Here is a 24,679-nt window from a genome sequence, read left to right as displayed (position 1 = left end):
ATTTCAATCTTATGGCTAAGTGGTATTCCATTGTATATACATACCACATGTTTTTATCGAGTTCATTGGTGGATGGACACTTAGGTTGTTTCCATTTGTTGGCTACTGTGAATATTGCTGTAATAAGCATGAGTGTGCAGATATCTCTTCAACAAATGGATTTCATTCCCTTTGATATATACCTACTAATGGGATTTCCAGAGCATATAGTAGACCTACTTTTAATATTTTGAGGAACCTCCCTTCTGTTTCCAACCAAAAGGGCTTCCTTTTCTCTAAATCCTGGCCAATTCTTGTTATCTGTTATCTTTTGACATGAGCTAATTTATGATTGAGGTGATATCTCATTGTGATTTTGATTTGCATTTCCCTAATGATTACTGATATTGAACATTTTTTGACTCTGCTTAATTTGTATGTCTCCCTTTGAGAAATGTCTATTTATATCTACTGCCCATTTTCAAATTAGATTATTTGCGTTGTTTTCTTGCTTTCTTTATTTTTTTGTTATTCAGTTGTTTGAATCCCTTATATATTCTGAATATTAAGCCTTGTTAAATGTATAATTTACATATGTTGTCTGTCATGCTATAGTTTATTTCTTCATTCTGTTGGTTGTTTCCTTTCCTATTGAAAAGCTCTTTAGTTTGCAGAAATCTCATTTGTCTATTTTTTATCTTATTTCCTGTGCTTTTTTGGTCTGATCTAGAAAATCCTTGCCCATTCCAATGTCCTGAAGTGTTTTCCCTATATTTTCTTGTAATAATTTCAAAGTTCCAGGTCTCACATTTAGGTCTGTAACTCATTTTGAGTTAAGGGTCTTGTTTCATTCTTCTGCATGTGGATATCCAATTTTGCCAGCACCACTGATTAAAATGACTATCTTTTTCCCAAGGCATGTTCTTAACCCCTTTGTCAAACATCAGTGGATATAGAAGTGTGTGTTTACTTCCAGGGTCTATATTCCATTCCAGTGGTCTGTGGATCTGTTTTTATGCCAATATCATTGCTGTTTTAATTACTGTAGCTATTTAATGTATTCTGAAGTAGTGCAATGCCTTCTGCTTTGTTCATTTTGTTCAAGCTTGCGTTAGCTATGCTGGGCCTTTTGTGGTTCCAGACAAATTTAGTACCTTTTTCCCTAGGTCTGTGAAAAATATTATTGGAATTTTGGTAGGGATTACATTGAATCTGCAAGTCATTTCATGTAGTAGGCACATTTTAATGATAATGAGTCTTCTAATCCATGATCAAGGGATATCTTTATATTTCTTTGTGTTCTTTATTTTCTTTCATCAATGATTTATAGTCTTTATTATACAGGTTTTTTTGTTTTGTTTTGTTTTTATGTTTGGTTCAATTTATTCCCAGGTGTTTTTAAATAGTCTTTGTGAAAGGTATTGCTTTCTTACTTTCCTTTTCAGATGAATCATGATTTGTTTATAGCAGCATTACTGATTTTTCTCTTTTTTTTGACAGGCAGAGTGGACAGTGAGAGAGAGAGACAGAGGGAAAGGTCTTCCTTCGCCGTTGGTTCACACTCCAATGGCCGCTGCGGCCAGTGTGCTGCGGCCAGCGCACCGTGCCTATCCGAAGGCAGGAGCCAGGTGCTTCTCCTGGTCTCCCATGGGGTGCAGGGCCCAAGCACTTGGGCCATCCTCCACTGCCTTCCCGGGCCACAGCAGAGAGCTGGCCTGGAAGAGGGGCAACCGGGAAAGAATCCGGCGCCCCGACCAGGACTAGAACCCGGTGTGCCAGTGCCGCAAGGCGGAGGATTAGCCTATGGAGCTGCGGCGCCGGAAGCATTACTGATTTTTATATGTTGACTTTGTATTCTGCAAATTTGCTGAATTTACTTATTAGTTCTCATAGATTTTTGATGGGTTCTCTGGGGTTTTCTATATATGATATTACGTCATCTGTAAACAATGACACATTTGACTTTTCCTTTCCAATTTTGATACCCTTTATTTCTTTATCTTGACCAATTTTTCTAGTTAAGACTTCTAATACAATATTAGATGAAGTTGGTAAAAGTGGGCATTCTTGTATTGTTCCAGATCCTAGGAAATCTTCAGCTTTCCCCCCCATCAATATGTTGCTAGCTGTTGACTTTATATATTGTCTTTACTATGTTAATGTATCTTCCATCTATGGATGCTAAATTTTATCAAATGCCTTTGCTAACCCTATTGAAATGATATCCAATAGAATTTCTATTCTTTTAAATTTGTTGAAACTTGTTTTTGACCTACCCTATGTGCTATTGAGAAGAATGTGTATTCTTTTCAAAATTTTGTAAATATCTGTTAGATCTAATTGATTTGGGGCGCAGTTTAACTCTGCTGTTTCTTTGTTGGTTTTCTGTTTAGAAGATCTGCCCATCACTAAAAATGAATATTAAAGTCCTCTACTATTATTGTGGGGGAATCTATCTCTCCCATTAGGTCTATTAATATTTGCTTTATGTATTTGTGTCCTCCAATATTGAGTGCATATATATTTATAAGTGTCCTTTCCTCTTGCTGAATTGAATTCTTTTCATTTTATAATGGCTTTTCTGATCTCTTTACTGCTTTGGATTTAAGATCTATTTTATGTGATAGAAAGATGGCTACTGCTGCTTCCTTTAGTAATCCATTTGCATGAAATATCTTATATCCTTTCATTTTCAGTCTGTGAGTATCCTTAGAGGTGAAGTGAGTTTCTTGTAAGCCTAAATTTAGTTGGGTCCTGTTTTTAAAATCTGTTTGGCCACTATATGTTTTTAACTGGAGCATCAAGTTCACTGACATTTCAAGTAATTACTGATAAGTAAGGTCATACTACTGTCAGTTTGATACTTCCTTTGTATTATTATTGTAGTTCTTTTCTTCATTCCTCTCTTACAATCTTCATTTGTGGTTATGTGATTTTTATTTGCTGGTATACTTTGATTTGTATAATTTTTGGTAAGTCTGTTATGGGTTCCTGATTTTTGGTTATCATGATGCTTACAGAGAATTTATTTTGTCATAACAAAGTATCTCCAAGTGATAACAATGTAGCATTGATCATAAAGATAAGGAAAGAGACAAACAAAACACAGAAATAAGAAATCCTAATTTTTCAATTCGCAGCTCTCTATTTGTGCTCCATTTCTCCCCTAATTTTGAATTTTTGGTGTTACAACTGACTTCTTTCAATATTGCCTGCCTCCTAACATTTTAATGTAGTGATTTTATTTTTATTTTTTACTCTTCACAGTAAAAAATATACATGGTTTCCAACCATTTATACAATATCAGAGAATTCTGAATTTGTTTATATAATTAGTCTTACCAGTAAGTTTTCCAACTTCTCATATTTTCTTCTTACTTGTTAGGATTCTTTATTTTAGTTTCAAGAACTCTCTTCAGCATTTCTGGTGAGACAGATATGGTGACAATAAATTCTCTCAACTTTTGCTCATCTGGGGATATCTTTATATGTCTCTCAAATCTGGAGGATAACTTTATTAAATACACTATTCTTGACTGGCAATTTTTTCCTTCACCACTGTAAAAGTCTCATCCCACCCATCCCTTCTTGTTCTATAAGGTTTCTTTTTTTTTTTTTTTTTTTTTTTTTTTTGGACAGAGTGGACAGTGAGAGAGAGAGACAGAGGGAAAGGTCTTCCTTTGCTGTTGGTTCACCCTCCAATGGCCGCCGCGGCCGGTGCGCTGCGGCCGGTGCACCGCGCTGATCCGGTGGCAGGAGCCAGGAGCCAGGTGCTTTTCCTGGTCTCCCATGGGGTGCAGGGCCCAAGCACCTGGGCCATCCTCCACTGCACTCCCTGGCCACAGCAGAGAGCTGGCCTGGAAGAGGGGCAACCGGGACAGAATCCGGCGCCGCAACCGGGACTAGAACCTGGTGTGCCTGCGCCGCAAGGCGGAGGATTAGCCTAGTGAGCCACGGCGCCGGCTTATAAGGTTTCTGCTGGGAATTCTACAGTCAGGAAAACTAAGACTGCTTATGTTATTTGTTTCTGTTCTCTTAGATCTTTGAACTCTTTAACCTTGGAGAGCTTGACTATAAAATGTCTTGGGGTTAGACTTGGTTAGGTTGAATGTGTTAGGGACCTTTAACCTTCCTGTACCTGGATAGAAGCATCTTTCTCTAGATTTGGGAATTTTCCATCATTATCTCTTTGAATATGCTATCTACTCCTTTGACATTCTAAAATCCCTCTTGAATCCAAATAATTTGAATATTTGCTCTTTTTGTGCTGCCTTATATTTCCTATAAGGTTTTTTTATTCCCCTTGATTCCTTTTCCCCTTCAACTGTGCATTTTCTTTTTTTTTTTTTTTTAAGATTTATTTATTTGAAAGGCAGAGTTACAGAGAGAGAAAGAGAGAGAGACAGAGAGAGATCTTCCATCTGCTGATTCACTTCCCAAATGGTCACAATACCTGGACCTGGGCCAAGCCAAAGTAAGGAGCCAGGAGCGTCTTCCAGTTCTCCCACATAAGTGCAGAGACCCTTGGGCCATCTTCCACTGTTTTCCTAGGCACATTATCAGAGAGCTAAATTGGAAGTAGAACAACTGTAACACAAACCAGTGCCTTATAGAATGCTAGCATCATAGGCGTTGGCTTAACCCTCATACAACACAACAGTGGCCATCAATTGTGTATTTTCAAATAGCCTTTCTTCCTTCCTTCCTTCCTTCCTTCCTTCCTTCCTTCCTTCCTTCCTTCCTTCCTTCCTTCCTTCCTCTTTCTTTCTTTCTTTCTTTCTTTCTTTCTTTCTTTCTTTCTTTCTTTCTTTCTTTCTTTCTTTCTTTCTTTCTTTCTTTCTTTCTTTCTGACAGTGATGTGTGTATTTATTCATAATTGACACATACAATCATACATCCATACGTGATCCAGTGTGGTATTACAGTGCATGTACACCACATGTAATGACCAGGTTAATTAGCATACCCGTCACCTCAAATGCTGATCAATTGTGTTGGGAACATGCAGAATCCCATTAGCTACTCTGAGACACACAATTAACTGCAGTGAGTTACCTACCAAGTTACCCCTCCCACCCAGCTGCACCTGTGCACCCATGGCCCATGCTCTTCCTCCTGGCCTCTGGTGATCCCTGTTCTTCTGAGATCAGCTTTCTAAGCTTTCACACCGAAGTGAGAACATGCAGTAGTTTTCCTTCTGTGCTGACACAATGTCCTCCTGCCTCATTTCTGCTGCATCCTTTTTTATGGCTGAGTACTATTCTACTGTATAGAGGTAACCACATGTTCTTTATCCACTCATCCGCCAACGAAGCACCCAGATTGACTCCACACCCTGGCTATGTGAACAGAGTGAATAATCATGTGAGTGCAGGCATCTCTTGGACATTCTGGCTTCCTTTCTTTTGGATATATAAACCCACAGTGGGACTGTTGGACCGTGCGGCAGTTCTGGATCTAGATTTCTGAGGAAACTCCATAATTTCCCACAGGGCCGCACTGATTTACACTCCCATCAATGGTGTAGGAGAGCTCCCCTTTCCCTACATCTTCACCAGAATCTTTTTTGTTCTTTAGCCATACTAACAGGTGTGATAGTATTTCACTGTGGTTTTAATTTCCCTTTCCATGATGACTTCATATTCTTGTTGCCCATTTGTGTATCATGGCTACTCAGATCATCAAATAGCCTGTCTTTAAGCTCATTGATTCTTTCATCTTTTTTATCAATTCCATTGATGTCTGTTTGGAGTTCACTTAGTGTACCTTTCAGTTGAAGGACTTGTGCTTGGTTTTGTTTAACTACTTCCATTTCTCATATCTCTCTGCTCAGATATTGAGTCCCAGATATACACTTCTGTTGGTATGGACCTGGGTTCTGAGTCAAGAGTGCTCAGTCTGATGGACTTTTTCTCAGTGGGGCTGGCACTGGGATTCAGCTTGCTCTTGTGCTCCTAAGGAGGAATAGCACTGGAGGGGGAGTGATACAAGCAGCTCATTTCTTCTTGCTTTCTTGAATGCAATTTACGAGGCCCTATGGCCTCTCACCTGACTTCTGTAGCTCCTGTCAAGGTGACTTTGTGTGTGTACAGCTGTTCATATTGGTGTCTGCAGGAAAATTGTTGCCTGAATCTCTTATGCAGCCACAATCTTGGACTTTCTCCCAGTGAGGACCCGTTTATAACCTGAGTGTCTCCTGTCAACAAAGAAATATACCACACTCTTCTGGAATCAACTGCACTGTTTTGGAATCAGTTCTGAGTTTCTTTTATGCACAAAGACAACCTAGTATTTCTTGTCCATAAGACTTCCATGACTAAAATAAAAACGAGTAAAATTAAATAATAAAAAAATTTTTGAAGAAGTTGAATCATCTTGAAAAGGATATTCAGAGTCTTCCAAATTCCAGATCCACAGCTAATGTGGGCTCACAGAATTCTGCAGCAGAGCTTAAACGTGAGTTGAGTTCTGATAATACCATATATTTTGCTATTTTTATGTGATCTCTTTCACTTAAAATGATTTTTAGTGAATTGCCTTGTGCTAGATGTCCTATTTGCTCTGCTAACATGGAATTTTGTCATAATAAATAATAGCTGGAAATCAGAGTCCAATACTCTGAGATGAAGAGAACAAATTGGTGTGTGATAAAAAACTTCCAATCCACTAGGAGAAGAAGGCAGGTTAATACACTGACGTATCATATGGATTCTACCATATTTTCTATAGTAGTGCCTTATTTTTCTCTTTCTGTTTGTATGTTTTTAACACCAGAGTATTGGGGTCTATGAAGTATGAAGGCAGCCGAAAGGAAATTGCTACTAAGAGAGTAGCATTTATCAAACACCTACGATGTGACTGACAATTTGATGCATTTGATCCTCACTCCCAGTGAGAAATATATTTACACATCTTATTTCATAGAAAAGGAAATTGTAGCTCAAAGATACTAAGTAGCTTTGTCAAGAAAGAAATTACACTCTGAATCTAAACTCAGGTACTACTGATGTCACTACCTACAGGAAAAACAGATCTGGGTTAAATCAGCTCAGACTCTATTGATTCCATCTTCATATTCCCCTCCTGTTTCCCTCCTTTCCCTATACCTAGTAAATGGACTATAATCAGATATATTTATTGTAGAGAATTATTCTTAAAATGATGGAGAGAAATCACTTGCCACACTGAAATTTTCTAAAAACAGAAACAGCATTTAATTTTTGGCATGAACCTTGCTACAGAAAATCATATGGAAACATCTTTGTTAAGTAGAACCAGTTCATTTTGTCCCCTTTTTTCTTTTAAAGATGTATTTATTTGAAATTCATTGACAAAGGGAGAGGGAAGGACAGAGAGAAAGCTCTGCCATCTGTTGGTTCACTCCTCAAATGCCAGCAACACCTGGGACTGAGTCGAGTTGAAGCCAGGAGCCTGAAACTCAACTACTCTACCACGTGGGTGATAGGAGCACAGGTACTTGGGCCACCATCTGCTACTTTTTCCCAAGCGCATTAGCAGGAAGCTGGGACAGAAATGCAGTAGCTGGGACTTGAATTTGGCATTCTGATATGGGATGCGGGCATCCCAAGTAGTGGATTAGCCTGCTCCACCACAATACCTTCTCCAGAACCATTTCTTTATAGTGGCATTTGCTGGGTAGACTGTTCTTTTTCTCAGTCAGTTTAAGGAGCTTCCCAATCATATTGGAAGCAGTTAGGCTTAATAATTGCAGTGAAATAACTATGTGTTATGTTGACAATGGTAGCTTTTTCAATAGAGTTTTGCTTTTTGTTTTATTATAAGAAGCTAATTTTATATAAAGAAGGTCATCTTTTTTCAACAATTTCTGGTCAAATATCTTTAGAACAAGGGAATTTACTTTGTATAAATTTGATTACTATGAAAAAGGAATTTAAGGGGCCGTTGTTGTGTATAATGGGTTGAGCTGCCACCTGCAATGCTGGCATCCCATATGGATGCCTGTTTGAGTCCCAGCTGCTCCTCTTATGATGCAGTTCCCTGATAATGCGCCTGGGAAAGCAGCGGAGGATGGCCCAAGTCCTTGGGCCCCTGTACCCACATGGCAGGCCTGGATGTAGGTACTGATGCCTGGCTTCAGCCTGATCCAGACCTGGCCATTGTGGCCATTTGAGGAGTAAACCAGCAGATGGAAGACATGCCCCCTTCTCTCTCTCTCTATCTTTTCTCTCTCTCTCTTTCTGTAACCCTGCCTTTAAAATAAGTGTCATTAAAAAATAAAAGGAAATTTTAAACATTAGCTATCATGTTGTTTTAAGATGACAACTTGATCCACTGTTCTAACTGATGTCTGATTATTCTTTAGTGGTATTCCAGGCTTGATGATAATTAGCCAGGATGTTTGGGGAATATCACAAAACCTACAGGGAATCCTGAACCATCAATTTGAGAGAAGTGACTTCATTCAATTGGTCCAGTCACCTGTGTCTACAATGTTTCCATGCTACCCTGTTGATTTTAATGTAGGTAAAGAAAGGGATATTTTAAAGTGCCTCCTGGTAGGAAGAATCAGCCACAGGGCACTTTTACATCAATTCAGTGTGACACAAGCACTGATTATTTAATAGTATAACAGCCGTGAATCAGAGTTCTTTTATGTGACTTTGCTGACATTTCCAGCAGCTGTGTATTTAATTCACAGTTAGGGGCTGAATAAACCTCAGCCATCGATCAGAACGTAAGCAGGCATCCATGTGCTCCTTTTAGGAACACAGCAACCAGAACAAATGCAGATGTGCGCAGAATTTTCATTTATTCTGTGAGAAATTGCATGATTTTTTGCAGTAACACTTTCATATTTTCATGAACCAACATTATACATGTTCAGTTCTGTGTAGCCTATAGGTTTTTAGACAGATTATTAAAACTAAATTTCTTTTCCTGATTGAATACTGAAAAGCACCTAGTGACACAAAGACCTATCCTTCATCTAAAGTAGAAAATAATATGCTTAACTCTTTATGTTATTATGATTCCATTTTTAAAAAGATTTATTTTTTTTTTATTTGAAAGGCATTTATAGAGAGGAGGAGGAGGAGAGAGAGAATCTTCCAACTGCTGGCTCACTGCCCAAATGAACGCAATGACCAGGGCTTGGCTAGTAGAAAGCCAGGAGCCAGGAGCTTCATCTAGGTCTCCCATGTAGGTGCAGGGGCCCAAGCCCGTGGGCCATCCTCTGTTGCTTTCTCAGATGCATTAGCAGGGATCTGGATTGGAGGAGGAGCAGCCGGGACTTGAAAAGATGCCCATATGGGCTGCAGGTGCTGCAGGCTGTGGTTTAGCACACTGTGCCAGAGGGCCAGGAAACCTATGCTTCCATTTTTAAGAGCTTCCTATTTGGTAATACACATCCTCCAAGTTTTTAGTTATTCCCACAAGTAAAGAGTCTATCTTCTTATTGCATATTTCTCTTATTTCTGTTCAAAACATTAACTTGAGAGTAATCTTTTGACTCTTTCTGTTGCTTCATTCCCCATAATAAATCACTTTGGGCATTTCTCCTAGTAACCTCAGAAAGTGGTCCAAGACACCTCATCATCTCCACTATTGTTGTAGTCTAGATTACTGTTCAGCTTCCTTCTGTTCTCTGTTGCCAGTCTTGCCTTCTGCTCTTCAACTTGTTCACAATACAATAGATTTATCTTCCTAAAACACAAATCTGATCATGCCATTCTTCTGATTAAAATCCTTCAGTTCTCACCGTTGCATTTGATAATGACTATGCTGCTTAACCTGGTCTCCAGAGTCTACCATGATCTGGCCTCCATGGGCTTTCCCGACTGCATCTCCTATTACTCTCCATCCACAAGCAAACCCTACTCATGTACCTTTTGCCTTACACACTCTTCACTCCCCTTTACTCATGATGGTGTGAACTATTCCTGCTTATTCTTGAAGTATAAGCTTAGGTGTGTGTCAGTCAGGCTGTGGGATGCCTCTGATCCTCATATCTGCATCCGGTGTTTTGTTTAGATTTTCGTCACGAATTCTGTCCTTCCTGTCCCATAGCATAGATGTTTTTCAGATTCATCCATTTTGTTTTAAATGACTGGATTTCATTTATTTTTACAGCTGTGTAGTATTTCATAGTGTAGATATCCCAAAATTTCTTTATCCAGTCTTCAGGTGTTGGGCATTTGGGTTGATTCCATGTCTTAGCTATTGTGAAATGAGTTGGAAAAACATGGGGGTGCAGAAAACTTTTTCATGTGCTGGTTTCATTTCCATTGAGTAAATTCCCAGGAACCATGGGAATGGTAGGTCATATGGATCATGGGTCATATGGTAGGTCTATATTCAGATTTCTGAGGTATCTCCATACTGTCTTCCATAGTGGCTTTACCAGTTTACATTCCCAGCAGCAATGGATTAGAGTACCTTTATCCCTACATCCTCACCAGCATTTGTTATTTGTTGATTTCTGTATGAAAGCCATTCTAACTGGGGTGAGGTGAAACCTCAGTGGGGTTTTGACTTGCATTTCCCTGATGCTTAGTTATCCTGAGCATTTTTCACAAGTCCGTTGGTCATTTGGCTATCCTCTTTGGAAAAATGTCTGTTTAAGTCTTGCCTGTTTCGTCACTGAGTTGTTCATTTTGTTGTTGTGGAGTTTCTTGATCTCCTTATATATTCTTGTTATTAATCCTTTATCAGCTGAATAGTTTGTAAATAATTTCTCCCATTCTGTTGGTTGCCTCTTCACTTTCCTGAGTGTTTCTTTTGCAGTACAGAAACTTCTCAATTTGATGTAATCCCATTTGTGAATTTTGGCTTTGATTGCTTGTGCCTCTAGGGTCTTTTCTAAAAAGTCTTTTCCTATGCCAATGTCTTGCAGGGTTTCCCCAATGGTCTCTAATAATTTGATGGTATCAGGTCATAGATTTAGGTCTTTAATCCATCTTGAATGGGTTTTTGTGTAAGGTAGGGGTCTTGCTTCATACTTTTGCATGTGGAAATCCATTTTTCCAGCACCATTTTTTTAAGAGACTATCCTTGCTGCAAGGATTGATTTTAGCTCCTTTGTCGAAGATGAGTTGGTTGTGATACTTGGATAGATTTCTGGCATTTCTCTACGATGAAAATTACAAAACCTTAAAGAAAGAAATAGAAGAGGATACCAAGAAATGGAAAAATCTTTCTTTAATGTTTTGTAATTCTCATCGTAGAGATCTTTGACATCCTTGGTTGAATTTATTCCATGGTATTTGATTTTTTTGTAGCTTTTATGAATGGGATTGTTCTTAGAATTCTTTCTCAGCCATGGTATTGTCTGTGTATACAAAGACTGTTGATTTTTGTGTATTGTTTTGTATCCCGTGACTTTTCCAAACTCTTCTGAGTCCCAGTAGTCTCTCAGTGGAGTCTTTTGGATCCCCTATATATAGAATCATGTCAACTGCAAATAGGGATAGTTTGACTTCCTCCTTCTCAAAATGTATCGCATTGATTTCTTTTTCTTGCCTAATGGTTCTGGCTAAAACTTCCAGGACTATATTGAATAGCAATCGTGAGAGTGGACATCCTTGTCTGGTTCCAGATCTCAGTGGGAATGCTTCCAACTTTTCCCCATTCAGTAGGATGCTGGACATGGGTTTGTCATAAATTGCCTTGATTATGTTGAGAAATGTTTCTTCTATACCCAATTTAAAGCATCATTTTTACAATGGGTAAAAGCTCTTTAGCAGTTCTCTGTATCTACACAACTCGTGATTTTCTCAGAATTAATTCCAACTGCTCATAAATGTGTAACGTGTTAAGGTCTTCCTTCTACTGCAACTGCTTTGGAAGGGTTTGGAGTCAAGCCTTTGCTCAACCCTGCAGCATTTGGCAGCACTTCTATAAAAATCTCTTTTCACACTTTGATTCACAGTTCTTCATTTTATGCAGCAGTGTAAAAGACACCGTGCAATAGATGTGATCTTAATTAAAGAACAACAATTTGTTTTTACATCTTTTGGCTTGGAATGTTTATAGGTAGTTTGAATTATTCTATTGGATTTTCTAACATAGTTGATGACATTAATCAATATAAATAGCCAAAGCAAATGCACATTTTGAACTTTCTATGTTGACATAATTATTAGTCTGTTTTATTCAGATTAAAATGTAATAATATACTCTAGCAAACTTAATATGTGGAACTTTTTAATTAAACAAGAAACTTCTATGAAACCATTCATGATTTTTTTATTTGCTGATTGACAAGTGTATCCCTTGGGGAGCATGCTTCTTTGAAGGCATGTGTAGGTTCCAAGTTTGGGATATAGTTGTTGGATTTGTAAGATTGTAGCTTCTGTTCATGTCCCCCATACAATAGGTAAAATCCAAAAGTGTCTGGGAAAGAGATGCAGGCAGAGCAGAGATGCAGTATTTGCAGCAGCTGGAAGTGGAAAGAACTGGAGGAATAGAGGATGGCGACCATCAGGCTAAAAAGCTGCATTTAATCACATGTGAGCAGAGGCGGATCTGTGCTCATTTGCTAGACATGTAACAAAGCACCAGACAGCATGGCTTCAACACATGTGTTTATTTTCTCAGTTCTGAAGGCTACTTGTTCAAGATCAAGCTGTCACCAGGACTGGTTTCTTCTGAGACCAAGTGGAAAGGATCTGTTCTAGGCCTCTCTGCTTGTCTTGTATATGGCATCTTCCCCATATGTCTTTGTTCATTCTGTGCATGTCTGATTCAAACTTTCCTCTTGTAAAGATTTCAGTTATGTAATATGGTTACCCCCTGTAAAGAGCCTGTCTTTAAATAAGGTTGTATTCTGATGTCCCAGTGGTTAGGACTTCAACATATAAATTTGGGAGGGTATACAGTTCAACCCATAACAAATACCAAAAGTAATTAAATTCAGTGATAGCATCTGGGTAGGAAAGGAAGGAAAGGTGTATTTAGGAGTAAAGTAAGGCAGGCCCTGGGCGATTGATAGAAATGAAAGTGAAATATTCATAATTGGCTTCCTGGTCTTTGTCTACATGGTCATAGAACACACCATGTACCTAGATATGGATGGGGCAGACCACCTTAAAGGCTTAGAGTCTAGGCTAACACCTTCTCCTCAGGCCTTTGAATACCTTTTTCCAGACCAGGTAAGGTAGTAACAGATCTCTCCAAAGAAGAAAGAGAATTTAAATTAATTTAATCCAGCCCATAAGTATGGAGCAGCTACTAGTTGCAAGTCCATGTTAGGTCAGAATGATATGACCTCACTCTCTAGTTGAAATGAAAGCCAACAATTTACTTCAAACATGGTGCTCAGTTCCCTCAACGTTAGCAATGGAGGAGAATCACTGCAAGGGACAAAGTTCCAATTGGCCAAGATTCCCATTTCCTGGTGACTATTCACCATTTGCCACTGCCAACCATTCCAGTTCTACATTCCAGGAAACTGAATTAAGGAATACCAGAAACCCCCATTTCCTTTTATTTCACTATCTCCAAGTTTTTAGTGAAATATTAGTCAAGCAGGTGGCATGTATGAACTCTCAACTCTTCTGTAAATTGGTTAATTTTTCTTTGGAAAACTTGGACTTTCTGAGCCTCAGATGCTGTCCTGAGGAATTTTGTGATAAAGAAGAGGTAATCTATGGGAAAATACACAACAGTACCTTGTGACACAAAGGTAGTATACATTAAATGTAAGCTGAGTATAAATATCAATCAATGGTTTCTTTTCAAGCTAGATTTCCCATACCTTGCAAAAATAAGTTCTTTATTTCTCTTTCACAATGTATTCCATACTTACATATTTGATTCATAAATTCTATGGAACAAATAGCTCAGTGTCAGATTTGTAATCTCACTTTTATCTTATAGAACACAAATGACTAAATCTAAGATAATGTGATGCTTTTTAAATTTTTATTCTAATGTTTGTTTATTTCCTAAAATTATGCTGTAGCTAAATAATATATATGTATATATTTGCACATGGTGCATGTTTATGTGTGTATATATTCTTTTTCTTTAGAGATCAAGACCTGGCAAATGTAATTGAGGTAAATTCTCATGTGTCTGAAAATAAGAATGGAAGGTAAGGTTTATTATAATTTTGAGTATCATATGCACTTGTATTAATATTGTAACTCCAAAATGTTTTTCTGGAGAATTGAATTGTAGTATTTTATTTAAATATAAAAACTGTTCAACTACACTAAATTAAGATACAGAGTGCTTAGTAGCCTATAATGAAAAAAAAATTTCACACAGTCCTAAATCTGTGAGAATTTCTAACCTGGGGCTTGCTGTTCTATTGTTTAGTGTTAAAGGCATCATAGAAATTCAAAACTGTTTCCTTGGGCTGTGAAGGTTTATTTTTACTTACTGTTGCTTGGTAGGTTTTCAGCTGTGCAGAAAGCACTCTGGGAATCTCTTCCTTGGATACCCAGTGCTAAAAGAATGCACAAATTCATCACAGCCGCAAAAGAAGCAGAACCCAACTTTGAAATTGTTTTTTACACCAAGGAGTATAAATGCTTTAAAACTGTTATACCTTGTTTGCCATTACAAGGACAATTAGGATAAAAGCTATACTTCATTTTTGTTACAGACTGTTTAAATTAGGAAAAGTACAACTTTTCCATGATTAGCAGTTGTTTCCCACAAACAAATATAAGGGAAACCTTAAAAATAATTCCTATCTTTTATCCTCCAAATTTGCAGCTGCTTTTCTGTTCCTTAGGTAAAGTGTTATTGTGTGTGGAGATTGGAAAAGATGGGCAAAGAACTGGCTTGCTGTATTTGTTCATTTGTTTTGTTTTGTTTTGCTCTGTAAAGTCTACAAAAGGCTCTTCAGTCTAACATTTTTTGTTCCCTTAATTCACCAAAATCATCATCTGTCTTCTTTTTTGTGATCCCAAGAAAGCATTGGATACATTGAGGAAAGATAAATTATCAGTAGGTTTTTGCTTGTCCTGGAAACATTTCTACTATTTTGCGATAGGACTGGACCTTACCATTACTCAATCAGATTTGCATGTTATTTAGAAGTGATGGAGGTAAAAAGCAATTACAGTACCTGATCAGGCATCATTAAGGAATTCTCCATTTGATATGACGGAGAAGTACTTCAGCTTTATTTGGTCTTGTTGGTGAAGTGTGGTGTTTTTCAATTTTATTTAAGTTATGCAAGTTTCATATATTTCATATATACAGATTTAGAAACATAATGGGACTTCCCTTCCCTCCTGCCCACATTCCAACCCTTCCCCCAACCTCGGATTCCCATTCTTAATTTTTACAGCAATCTATTATCAGTACACTTAGTGATCTTAATATTAACCCTACTCTAAGTAAAGGAGTTCAGCAAGTAGTATGAAGAGAAAGAAAGCAAAACAAAGTATATCAAAACTAAGCAAAAGATTGTTCCTCAATGGAAGAAGCAAGGGCTACAATCATCCATTCTCAAGATTTCTATTTCACTCCAATATATTACATTTCAGGTATTCTGTTAGTTGCATCAGATCAGGGAAATCATATATTTACCTTTTTCACAATTCACAACAGCTAAGATATGGTATCAACCCAGATGAAGTATGGTTTGGTTAGAGAGATTAATAAGGAAAAATACAAGTATAGTCACATTGAGGGTTAAGGATTCAACTAATGAATTTGAGGGAAATGCAGTTAAGTACATAGCAGTTCTCTTTGCAAATGATTTCACTCTTCTGTTCAGAGGTTTGACAGACTCTTGATTTTTGGTTTTATGTGTCTGAAGACAACATGAACACATTTCAAACTCACTGCTCAACTTACCCTTTCACACCATCTATTTATTAAATTTGTGATCCCAAGAAAGCCTTTGATAGGAGGAGAGAGAAAAGTTGTCAGTAGGTATTTGCTTTTCCTGGAAACATATCTAAATTTCACAATATCTATTTGTTATATGTTTTTTATTTCTTTAAAGCTTTATTTAGTTATTTGAAAGGCAGAGGTACAGAGGGAGAGGGAAGTGTGTGGGGAGGAGAGAGAGAGAGAGAAAGAGAGAGATGCATCTTCTGTCTGCTGGTTCACTTCCCAAATGACCTTGGTGGCTGGAGCTGGCTGGTCTGAATCCAGGAGTCAGGAGCCTCTGTGTTTCCCACATGGGTGCAGGGCCTAAGCATTTAGGCCACCTTCCACTGCTTTTCCAAGTCCATCAGCAGGGAGCTGAATAGGAAGTGGAGCAGCAGAAATTCGAACCAGTGCCCATATCAGATGTCGGTGGCCCTTTTGTTATATTTTAAATATTCAAATATATTAGGGACAATAAACCTAAGTCAGAACTGTCTAAATTATTCAGATAGTTCAGCGTTAGTCCACTTTAAAACCAGAAGACATAGATGATATGTGAACAAATGTCTGTTTTTTCTTTAAGAAGGATAATTCTTGACTTAGATCTAATTCTCCTTGAGGTTTTCATGTCTCTCTTATGCAAGGGATTAGTAATATGGGGCAGGAAAAGAACTACAATTTTCACTCTTACATTAAAAATTTCCTCTGTTCTATAGGAAAAAGCAAATATGTCTACTCTTTGTTAAACCTAATTACATTTTTGTTTAACAAAAATCTAACTCACAGTTCTGCAATCTTCAAAATATTGCTTTCCATCAAAAAATGGAAACTGGAATTTCTCGGGATCATTTTCATTCAGTTGATAAATCCTCAGATGTAGTATACAGGGAAGCTTCCTCCACAGGCACTACAGGGAGACAGTGTTACAGGAACCAATCTCAGTTGGTTTCTTTCCTTGATGAAAAGGTGTTATAGTCTAGCCTTGGGTAATGTGGACATTCTTCAGGATTATTCTCAAAGCTAAGATAGTAGTGTCTGTGGAAGGAGTAAAATAGAACGAGAACAAGGTACCCTGTTTGTAAAATATTGTAAATTGAGCAGAATTTTAATAAAACAAGGGACTTCTAAGTGGCTTGGATTTTAAGTGTTAGGTACTTGCATTTGTTATCAGACTGGATGGCCAACTCAATGGATTCACTGGAGCTCTGCGCAACCAGTCCACAAGGACCACTACTTATTCTTATGAATCCAGGAACAATTTCAGGTACTGTGGTCAATTACAAAACAAATGACAGGACTATTCTTCCTCTCTCTCTCTCTTTTTTAAAATCTATATCCAACCTAACCCTAACTTTAAAATGCAGAAATTGCTGATTTTATTCTTACACATAAGTGTTGAGTTGTTAGCAACCCTGTCATTGTTGTGACATTTGGATAGAAAAGTGTAAAAATGAGATGTTTCCTTTAAAAATTTACAATTTAAAAAAGCGTGATTGTGACACCAGTGTTGACATTTGTTAGGTGGATTAAATGTTTCATTAAATCATGTAGTCATGATTGCTAATTAACATCTGCTTTTATTTGAGATTTATGGGGAAAGGTATGGCTTGAAAATATGAACATAATATCAGGGGAACAGACACAAAAATGTTATACAAATACTCAAAATTATCTTTGTGCTCTGCATTGACTAATTCTCATAATACTCTGAAAGTAGCCAAGGCAGTGGTAGGTAAGAATAAAATAGGAGAAGCAAAGAAATTGTGCAGAAGTGGATTAAGACTGCTTTAACATTTATATTGCAACAGTTACAGTTCAGAAAGGATAGACAGTAGTCCTCTTTTATCTACAGTTTTTCTTTCTGGTATTTCAGTTACCTAAAGTCAGTCCAGGACTGAACATGTTAAATGGAAAACTTCAGAAATAAATAATTCTTAAGTTTAAAATCACGTGCCATTCTGAGTAGTGTGATGATACCTTGCACCATCCAGCTCCAACCCACAGAGAAGTGAATTATCCATTGTCACTTAGTAGCCCATCAGTCACTTAGCAGCCACCTCAAGTTATCACATCTACTGTCATGTTATCATAATGCATGAGTCCATGTAATTTTTATTTTATTTCATAATAGCCCCAAAAGTCAACTGTAGTGATTCTGGCATCTGGAAATGCCAAAGAGAAGCCATAAAATGCTCCCTTCAGGCAGTGAAAATGTAGAAAGTACAAAAAGATATTTTGAGAGTGGGAAAGAGAGAGATTACATTTGAAATACTTTTTAAAAAGTTTTATTTAAGTTACACAAGTTTCATGTATTTCATATATACAGGTTTAGGACATAGTGATACCATAGTGATATTTCTCACCCTATACTCCCTCTTGCCCATGCTCTAGCTCTTCTTCTTCTTCCCTTTCCCATTCCCACTCTTAATTTTTACAAAGATCTACTTTCAGTTTACTTAATGATTGTAAAGTTAATCCTGCACTAAGTAAAAAGAATTCAACAAATATTATGAAGAAAAAAAAAACACACTGTTCCTCAACAGAATAGACAAGGGCTATAAACAATCATTGAATCATAGAATGTCTATTCCACTGCAATACAGTACATTTATGACCACGTGTAGTTATAATCATTCTATTTTGTGAAGTATTATTGTTAATATCTTATTGGATATAATTTGTAAGTTAAACTTTATCAGAGTTGTGTGTATATAGGAAGAAAACAATGTACACAGATTCTGTCACTACCTGCAGTTTTAAGCATCTGCCTGGAATCTTAGAACATACCCTGCAGATAAGGGACACTACTGTACAAGTATTACTTTTTGCATTGAAATGGATAATAGCCTTTATGTTTTTATTATCCTTGTAATAAAACCTTTAAATGTGAAGTAAAATGGTTTGTATTGCAGCTCCAGTGCTGGAACCAGGAGTGCAGGGCCAAAGGATACTGTTGTGTATACAAGGACATATGTGGAGAATAGGTACTACTTCAAATGTTTTGCTGTATTTTATAATTTTGACATGCTGTATATTTAAAAAAAAAGATGCTATTACTTTAGGGTATTTTTTTCAAGTAGAAGACTATGTTGAGGTCGTGGTATATCATTCTTTATAATGCTTTCAATATTAAATAGTTGGTAAATAATCATAGTCATTGAAGGGACTAAACAATGTTTTAATAAAACATATGTATACTTAAAAAGATTTATTTATTTACTTTGAAAGTCAGAGTTACACACACACAGAGAGAAGAAGAGACAGAGAGAGAGAGAGAGAGAGAGAGAGAGAGAGAGAGAGGTCTTTCATCTGCTGGTTCACTCCCCAATTGGCCACAACAATCAAGCTGTGCCGATCCAAAGCCAGGAGCCAGGAGCTTCCTCTGGGTTTCCAATGTGGGTGCAGGGGCCCAAAGGCTTGGTCAATCTTCTGCTTTCCCAGGCCATGGCAGAGAGCTGGATTGGAAATGGAGCAGCTGGGTCTCTAACCAGCATCCACTTGGGATGCAGGCACTGCACACAGTGGCTTTACCTGCTACACCACAGCGTCGGCCCCAAACATTTGTATAGTTAATAGAATTGCCATGTGTGGGTTCTCACATAAACATATATAACTGCATGATTATAGTAAGCTTTGTAAAATTACACACATATTCCTATATGAATTTGGAGTCCCGTTTTAATTTGAAATAAGGGATATAATTAAGGAGATGCATTTTGACCCAAACTACAGGGAACTGAAGTCTCATGAAGTCTTCTGCTTGGAATGATGGATGCTGAGGAAGATTTCAATAAGTCAGGGATTTATAATCCATTTGGTCTTAAAAGAGTATAAAACAAGGATTGGCCTAATTGTGGAGTAAGATAACATGGGGCATGCAAATGTGGCTATATGTTCACATATGTTCATCAGAGCCCATTTCAGAGGCCAACTGTTATATAGAGAAGTGTTCTGTGTAGGGATACTGAGAGGCTTCAAAAAACTACATACATGTCAGGAGACAGACAGAAAGACAGAGTGACCTTCCACCCACTGTTCACTCCCCAAATGTTTGCAGCCCCCAGCACTGGACTGGAGCCACAGTCAGTCTAGGTCTTCAGTGAAGGTGCAGAAATGTAATTCCTAGAGCCATCACTGCTACTTCCCAGGGTGTACATTAGTGGGAAGCTAAAATCAGGAGTTAGAGCTGGGGATTGAAACCAGACACTCCAGTGTGGGACACAGGAGTCTTAACTGCTAGGCTAACTGCCCACCTCCTGTCTGCCTTCTAATTAAACTAGAAGATACAGTACAACACATTAGTACACTATACTTTGTGTGTCTGTGTGGGTGCAGTCTATTGAAATCTTTACTTAGTGTATGCTAAGTTGATCTTCTGTATATAAAAATAATTGAAAATGAGTCTTGATGAAGAATGGGATGGGAGAGAGAGTGGGAGACGGGATGGTTGCAGGAGGGAGGGAGGTTATGGGGAGAAAAGCCGCTATAATTCAAAAATTGTACTTTGGAAATTTATATTTATTAAATAAAAGTTGAAAGAAGATAAAGTATTTCAGAGTAAACTTTAAAATAGCAAGTAGTTACTATGTGTGATAAGTAGTTAATAAACTGATAAGTAGTATCAAGTAAAATTTCAATGAAGGCAAGAATCAAATATTTGCAAATAGAATGAAAATAGTATGTCACTCCCCCTCTTCATGGAGGAACGACACTAAACCCTGCCTAGGCTTCATATCCGAGTCATGGCACCATTATGTCGCTCCCCCTCTTCGTGGAGGAACGACACAGGACCCTGCGCTGTTCTTTTGTCTGCTCGGCCCTCCCCGGGTTTGCTGCTGGTTCTTCCCGGGCTGGCTACCGTCCTTTCCACCTCCGTGGAAGGGCGGTTCCCCCTGCCACTTTCCCCACTTCCGCGGGGGAGTGGCACACCGCCGGCCGGCTCTCTCAGGGGCTGCACAGGTGTTCCTTCAGATAGATGTTCCTGGTGCATGGTGTCTCTCTCCTCCTTTATAGTCCTCTTCCACCAATCCCAACTCTGCTACCCACACGCCGAGTACGCTGTTCTCCTCCAATCAGGAGCAAGATCAGCTCCTGCAGCTCAGTCAATCAAATTGGCAAGAGGCAGCTGTGTAGAAGCTGTTTACTCCCTTCTCAGCGCCATATTGTGGGAGAGCAGATGCATAGAATAAGTCTTAATTCGAGTAACAGTCTAGTCCGAGTTGCTCCCCACAATAGTATAATAATTTATTCTATATTTACCAAGTAACCTCTCTCACACATTGTTAGCTTTGTGGGATATCCCACCAACCCACTTTGCCTTTGAAAGAACTGTCTCATGGCAACTAATACCAAACAACTATAACTTCTTTTTATTTAAAGAACCAGTATTTTTAGAATTAGGAATATTCTGCAAAATACCATATTCTTGGTTTTTTTATTTATTAACTAGATGAACTAAAACATACTTATTTAACTATGATGGCTATAGTTTATTTTTAAACTCCATTGTATATATATATGTGTGTGTGTGTATCTATGTATACCTAACATTCATAGATATACTAATGATACTCTAGACCAGTGTCATTAGCATCATCTGGGAACTTGTGAGACGTGAAAATGCTTTGACCACACTCTTGACATGTTAAATCAGAAACTCTTTGGTTGGGGCTAGAAATCAGTTTTACCAAATTCTTCATATTTTTTTGCTACATATTCAGGTTTAAGAACCACCACTAAAAAGTTTAGAATCAATATTATGGTCTTTTAGGCCAAATTTTTTTAGGCCAGAAAACTCTGGGAGGACTGAGTGGCCACTTCTTTTTGTAACCTTTGATTTTAAAGTTTACATATTTATTTTTATTTGAAAGGAAAGAGGGAGCGGGAACTAAAGGTGGGGTGGAGTAGGGGGACTTCTATTTGCTGGTTAACTCCTCATATGGCTGCAATAACCAGGACTGGCTGGGCTGGTCCAAAGCCAGTAGCATAGAACTCAATCCAGGTCTGCCTCAAATGTGGCAGGGACTCAAGCACTTGAGCAATTATCTGCTGCCTCCGAGGCTGTGCGTTAACAGGAAACTGGATTGGAAGCGGACTTGATTTCAGGCACTCCAGCATGGAAAACGAATGTTCCAACCAGTAGCTTAACCACTGCACCACAACACCTGCCCTGCCCTGCCCCACATCTTAGTCTAACAAGGGTGATGATGCACCTCAAACACCCCTTACATCCCCAAAGCCTGCACTGACAGACCCTGCAATATCCTAGAGACTCTGGAATCACATTTTCAGTTGAGTCCTTGTTTCCCATTTATTAGTGATGGAGCCTTGGAAAAGTGACTCTCCAAGACTGTTTCCTCATCATCAAGTGACATTGATGACATGCATCCTTCATAAAGATGTGCAAACTGTTACTTGGCATTGTGAGGTTAGATGTAACATGAAGTAGATTTTTGTTCTGACAGCAGTCTGCCTAGGGCAATTTGGAGGGAGATATTTCTCATTAAAAATTCCAAATGAGCGCTGTGGAATTATCATTCACTGTATGAAATAATAGGAACATATTGCTTCCAGTCCTAACATACTCCCAGGTAGCATAAGTGCTTGGGAAGCAATTATAAGGAGCCAGCTGGCTAGTGCATGATGGATTCTATTCTCAAGGAAAGAATGGGATTTACAAACTGGGGCACTCTACAGGGTGGAAAAGAACTTCAAAAAGTTACACTTCTTTTGCTTTCATTCTAAATTATTCTTTCTTGAATATTTTCAAGTTAAATAATTCTAAGTTCAAGAATCTCTATTTCTTACCGTGAATGGCATCAGTGTGTATGCACTGTCCCTGCTTGAGCTTTGTGTGTTTTCTCTGTCTATTTTAGACTGCATATAGTGTTCTTTTAGTAAGTAAGTGAGGGGCAAGAACACATTTAAGGAAAAGTGGTGAATTCTTTTCCTGTTCACATCTGTTCCTGTACTCCTCCCCCTACTCTGCATTGTAGCTATGTCAACCGGGAGGTGGCTTGTGTACCAGTGCTTTTACACATTAAAAAATGCAAGGTGTCACTATATCATCCTGTCTTGTAATATCACAAAGGATAGTAATAATAAAGTTGTGTGAGGGAGTGGGAGTGTATCTCTTTACTTGCATATCAGTATTTATATCAATAAAAGGGAAATGGCCTGATTCTCATATGTCCATCTGTTTCTTTATAGCAAATCACCAAAGGATGGCTATCAGGAGATTATCTCTGGGAAATACATACAGACTGTGTATTCCACTTCAGATAGGTGAGTATGTCTATGTCTCCATACATAGAAGTATGTACATATATGTAATGGCACAAGTGAGCACATACACACATACATACTTACATATTCACCAAGTTTATGGAAAATTCACATTCTCTTTTTATCGTATTTAAAATAGACATTTTGGAACCCTTTGTATGTATATTCTTATTGTCCTTTGTCCTTTATCTTGAATGATGGCTTTCTTGATGCTAATTGTTCTACCTATGTGTGAACAGAGCAAGCCACCACCACCACACCCAGGAACGTATTTCTGTGTGTTTATTGCCATCCTGGTGGTTGCTGCTGTCTGAGCTTAATGCACGTTATTCCAAAAGACCTTTCTGTGCCTGACAGCTGCTTCCCAGGCCAGCCCCTCTGCTGCTGGGGATTCCCAGGAGTCCCCAGTGCTGCCACATCATTAGCATCTCAGCCTTACTGCATCATGAGACTGTGCCCTTAGCCCTTCCTCCTTGTCTTACAGACAGCTGCGTGGATCTGCTGCTATGACCCTCTGTGGACCCAAGCTCAGTTCCCAGGGGTGGGGTTATGATGAATATTGATCTAGAAACTGGCCCTATGCCAGACTCTTGCTGCAGAGATCCTCTTTAGCACTTACTGTTCAGTGGTATATAGGTAATACTCATGGATGTGTGACCTGCATATTTCCAGTGGAAGAAGTGAAAATAAATAATTAGCATTTATCCCAATCACTACAAATGAGCTGTAATGCAAATGTCTGATATTCCATGGATGGTGTTTTTCTATAGGAATGGTGGAAGGATGGTTTATTGAGGAGAAGGTCATACCTTATTTTTATTTGTAGCCTCAGCTTCTAATGCAGTGCTTGGCACCCAAGAGATACTCATTAAATATTTTCTGAAAAAAAAATGAATGCATATTTCATTTGCTAAGAAAAATATGGCTGGACCAGGCATCAAAATTATACCTGCCATTTTTAGATTTATTTATTTATTTGAAAGGCAGGCCATCTGAGAGGGGAGGACAGGGAAAGAAGGAGAGGGAGAGGGACAGGATGAGAGGGAAAGGAAGAAAGAAAGGGAGAGAGAGAACGCCTCCATCTTTTGGTTCACTTCAAAAAGCCTGCAGCAGCCAGCGTTGGGCCAGGCTGAAACAGGATGAGCCAAGGCAGGATACGTTAGTAGGAAGCTGGATCAGAAGCAGAGCAACTGAGACTCAAACAGGCACTCTGATATGGGATGCTGGCATTGCAAGCAGCGTCGTAACTTGCTATGCAACAACATTGGTCCCTATCTCTTTTCTGACCCTTTTACAAGATCTTGCCCCTAACCAGTACTCTTCTGAGTATTCTGCCTTCAGGTCACATCTCTCCCAGGAATAAAGTAACCCTCACAAGCATTACAACTACAGGTACTGTCTAGTAGCAAAAACAGAACTAGATTATCCTAATGCTTTGAAAAGATCTTTGACCAACCACATGACTTTAGTAAGAACAATACTAACCTTAGAGCTTTCCTTGGCTTTGTATTTTCATTGTTAAATCAGGTAAGCATTCTTCATAAAAGTATTGCTAGTATGAAGAATGAAAGTCCTGTTCCTAATGTGGCCTTTGACATTTTCT

The 24,679-nt window shown here is 38.4% G+C and overlaps 1 protein-coding gene across 9 annotated transcripts in view; it reads left to right on the top strand.

The window, feature by feature from the left end:
* Positions 1–24,679, top strand: part of SCEL (sciellin) — a 117,922-nt gene that overhangs the window by 86,124 nt on the left and 7,119 nt on the right. For all 9 annotated transcript variants that reach the window (XM_008260072.4, XM_017343545.3, XM_017343544.3 and 6 more), the window contains 4 exons: positions 13,991–14,053; positions 16,964–17,056; positions 18,705–18,776; positions 23,002–23,076. In XM_008260072.4, the coding sequence (XP_008258294.3) occupies positions 13,991–14,053; positions 16,964–17,056; positions 18,705–18,776; positions 23,002–23,076 (303 nt within the window). The remainder of the gene's footprint in view (positions 1–13,990; positions 14,054–16,963; positions 17,057–18,704; positions 18,777–23,001; positions 23,077–24,679) is intronic.

The sequence above is a fragment of the Oryctolagus cuniculus genome, chromosome 9 (assembly GCF_964237555.1).
Source record: "Oryctolagus cuniculus chromosome 9, mOryCun1.1, whole genome shotgun sequence".
In the NCBI taxonomy this organism is placed as follows: domain Eukaryota; kingdom Metazoa; phylum Chordata; class Mammalia; order Lagomorpha; family Leporidae; genus Oryctolagus; species Oryctolagus cuniculus.
The sequence above is the reverse complement of the archived record's forward strand: the minus strand, read 5'-3'. Positions and strand labels throughout refer to the sequence as shown.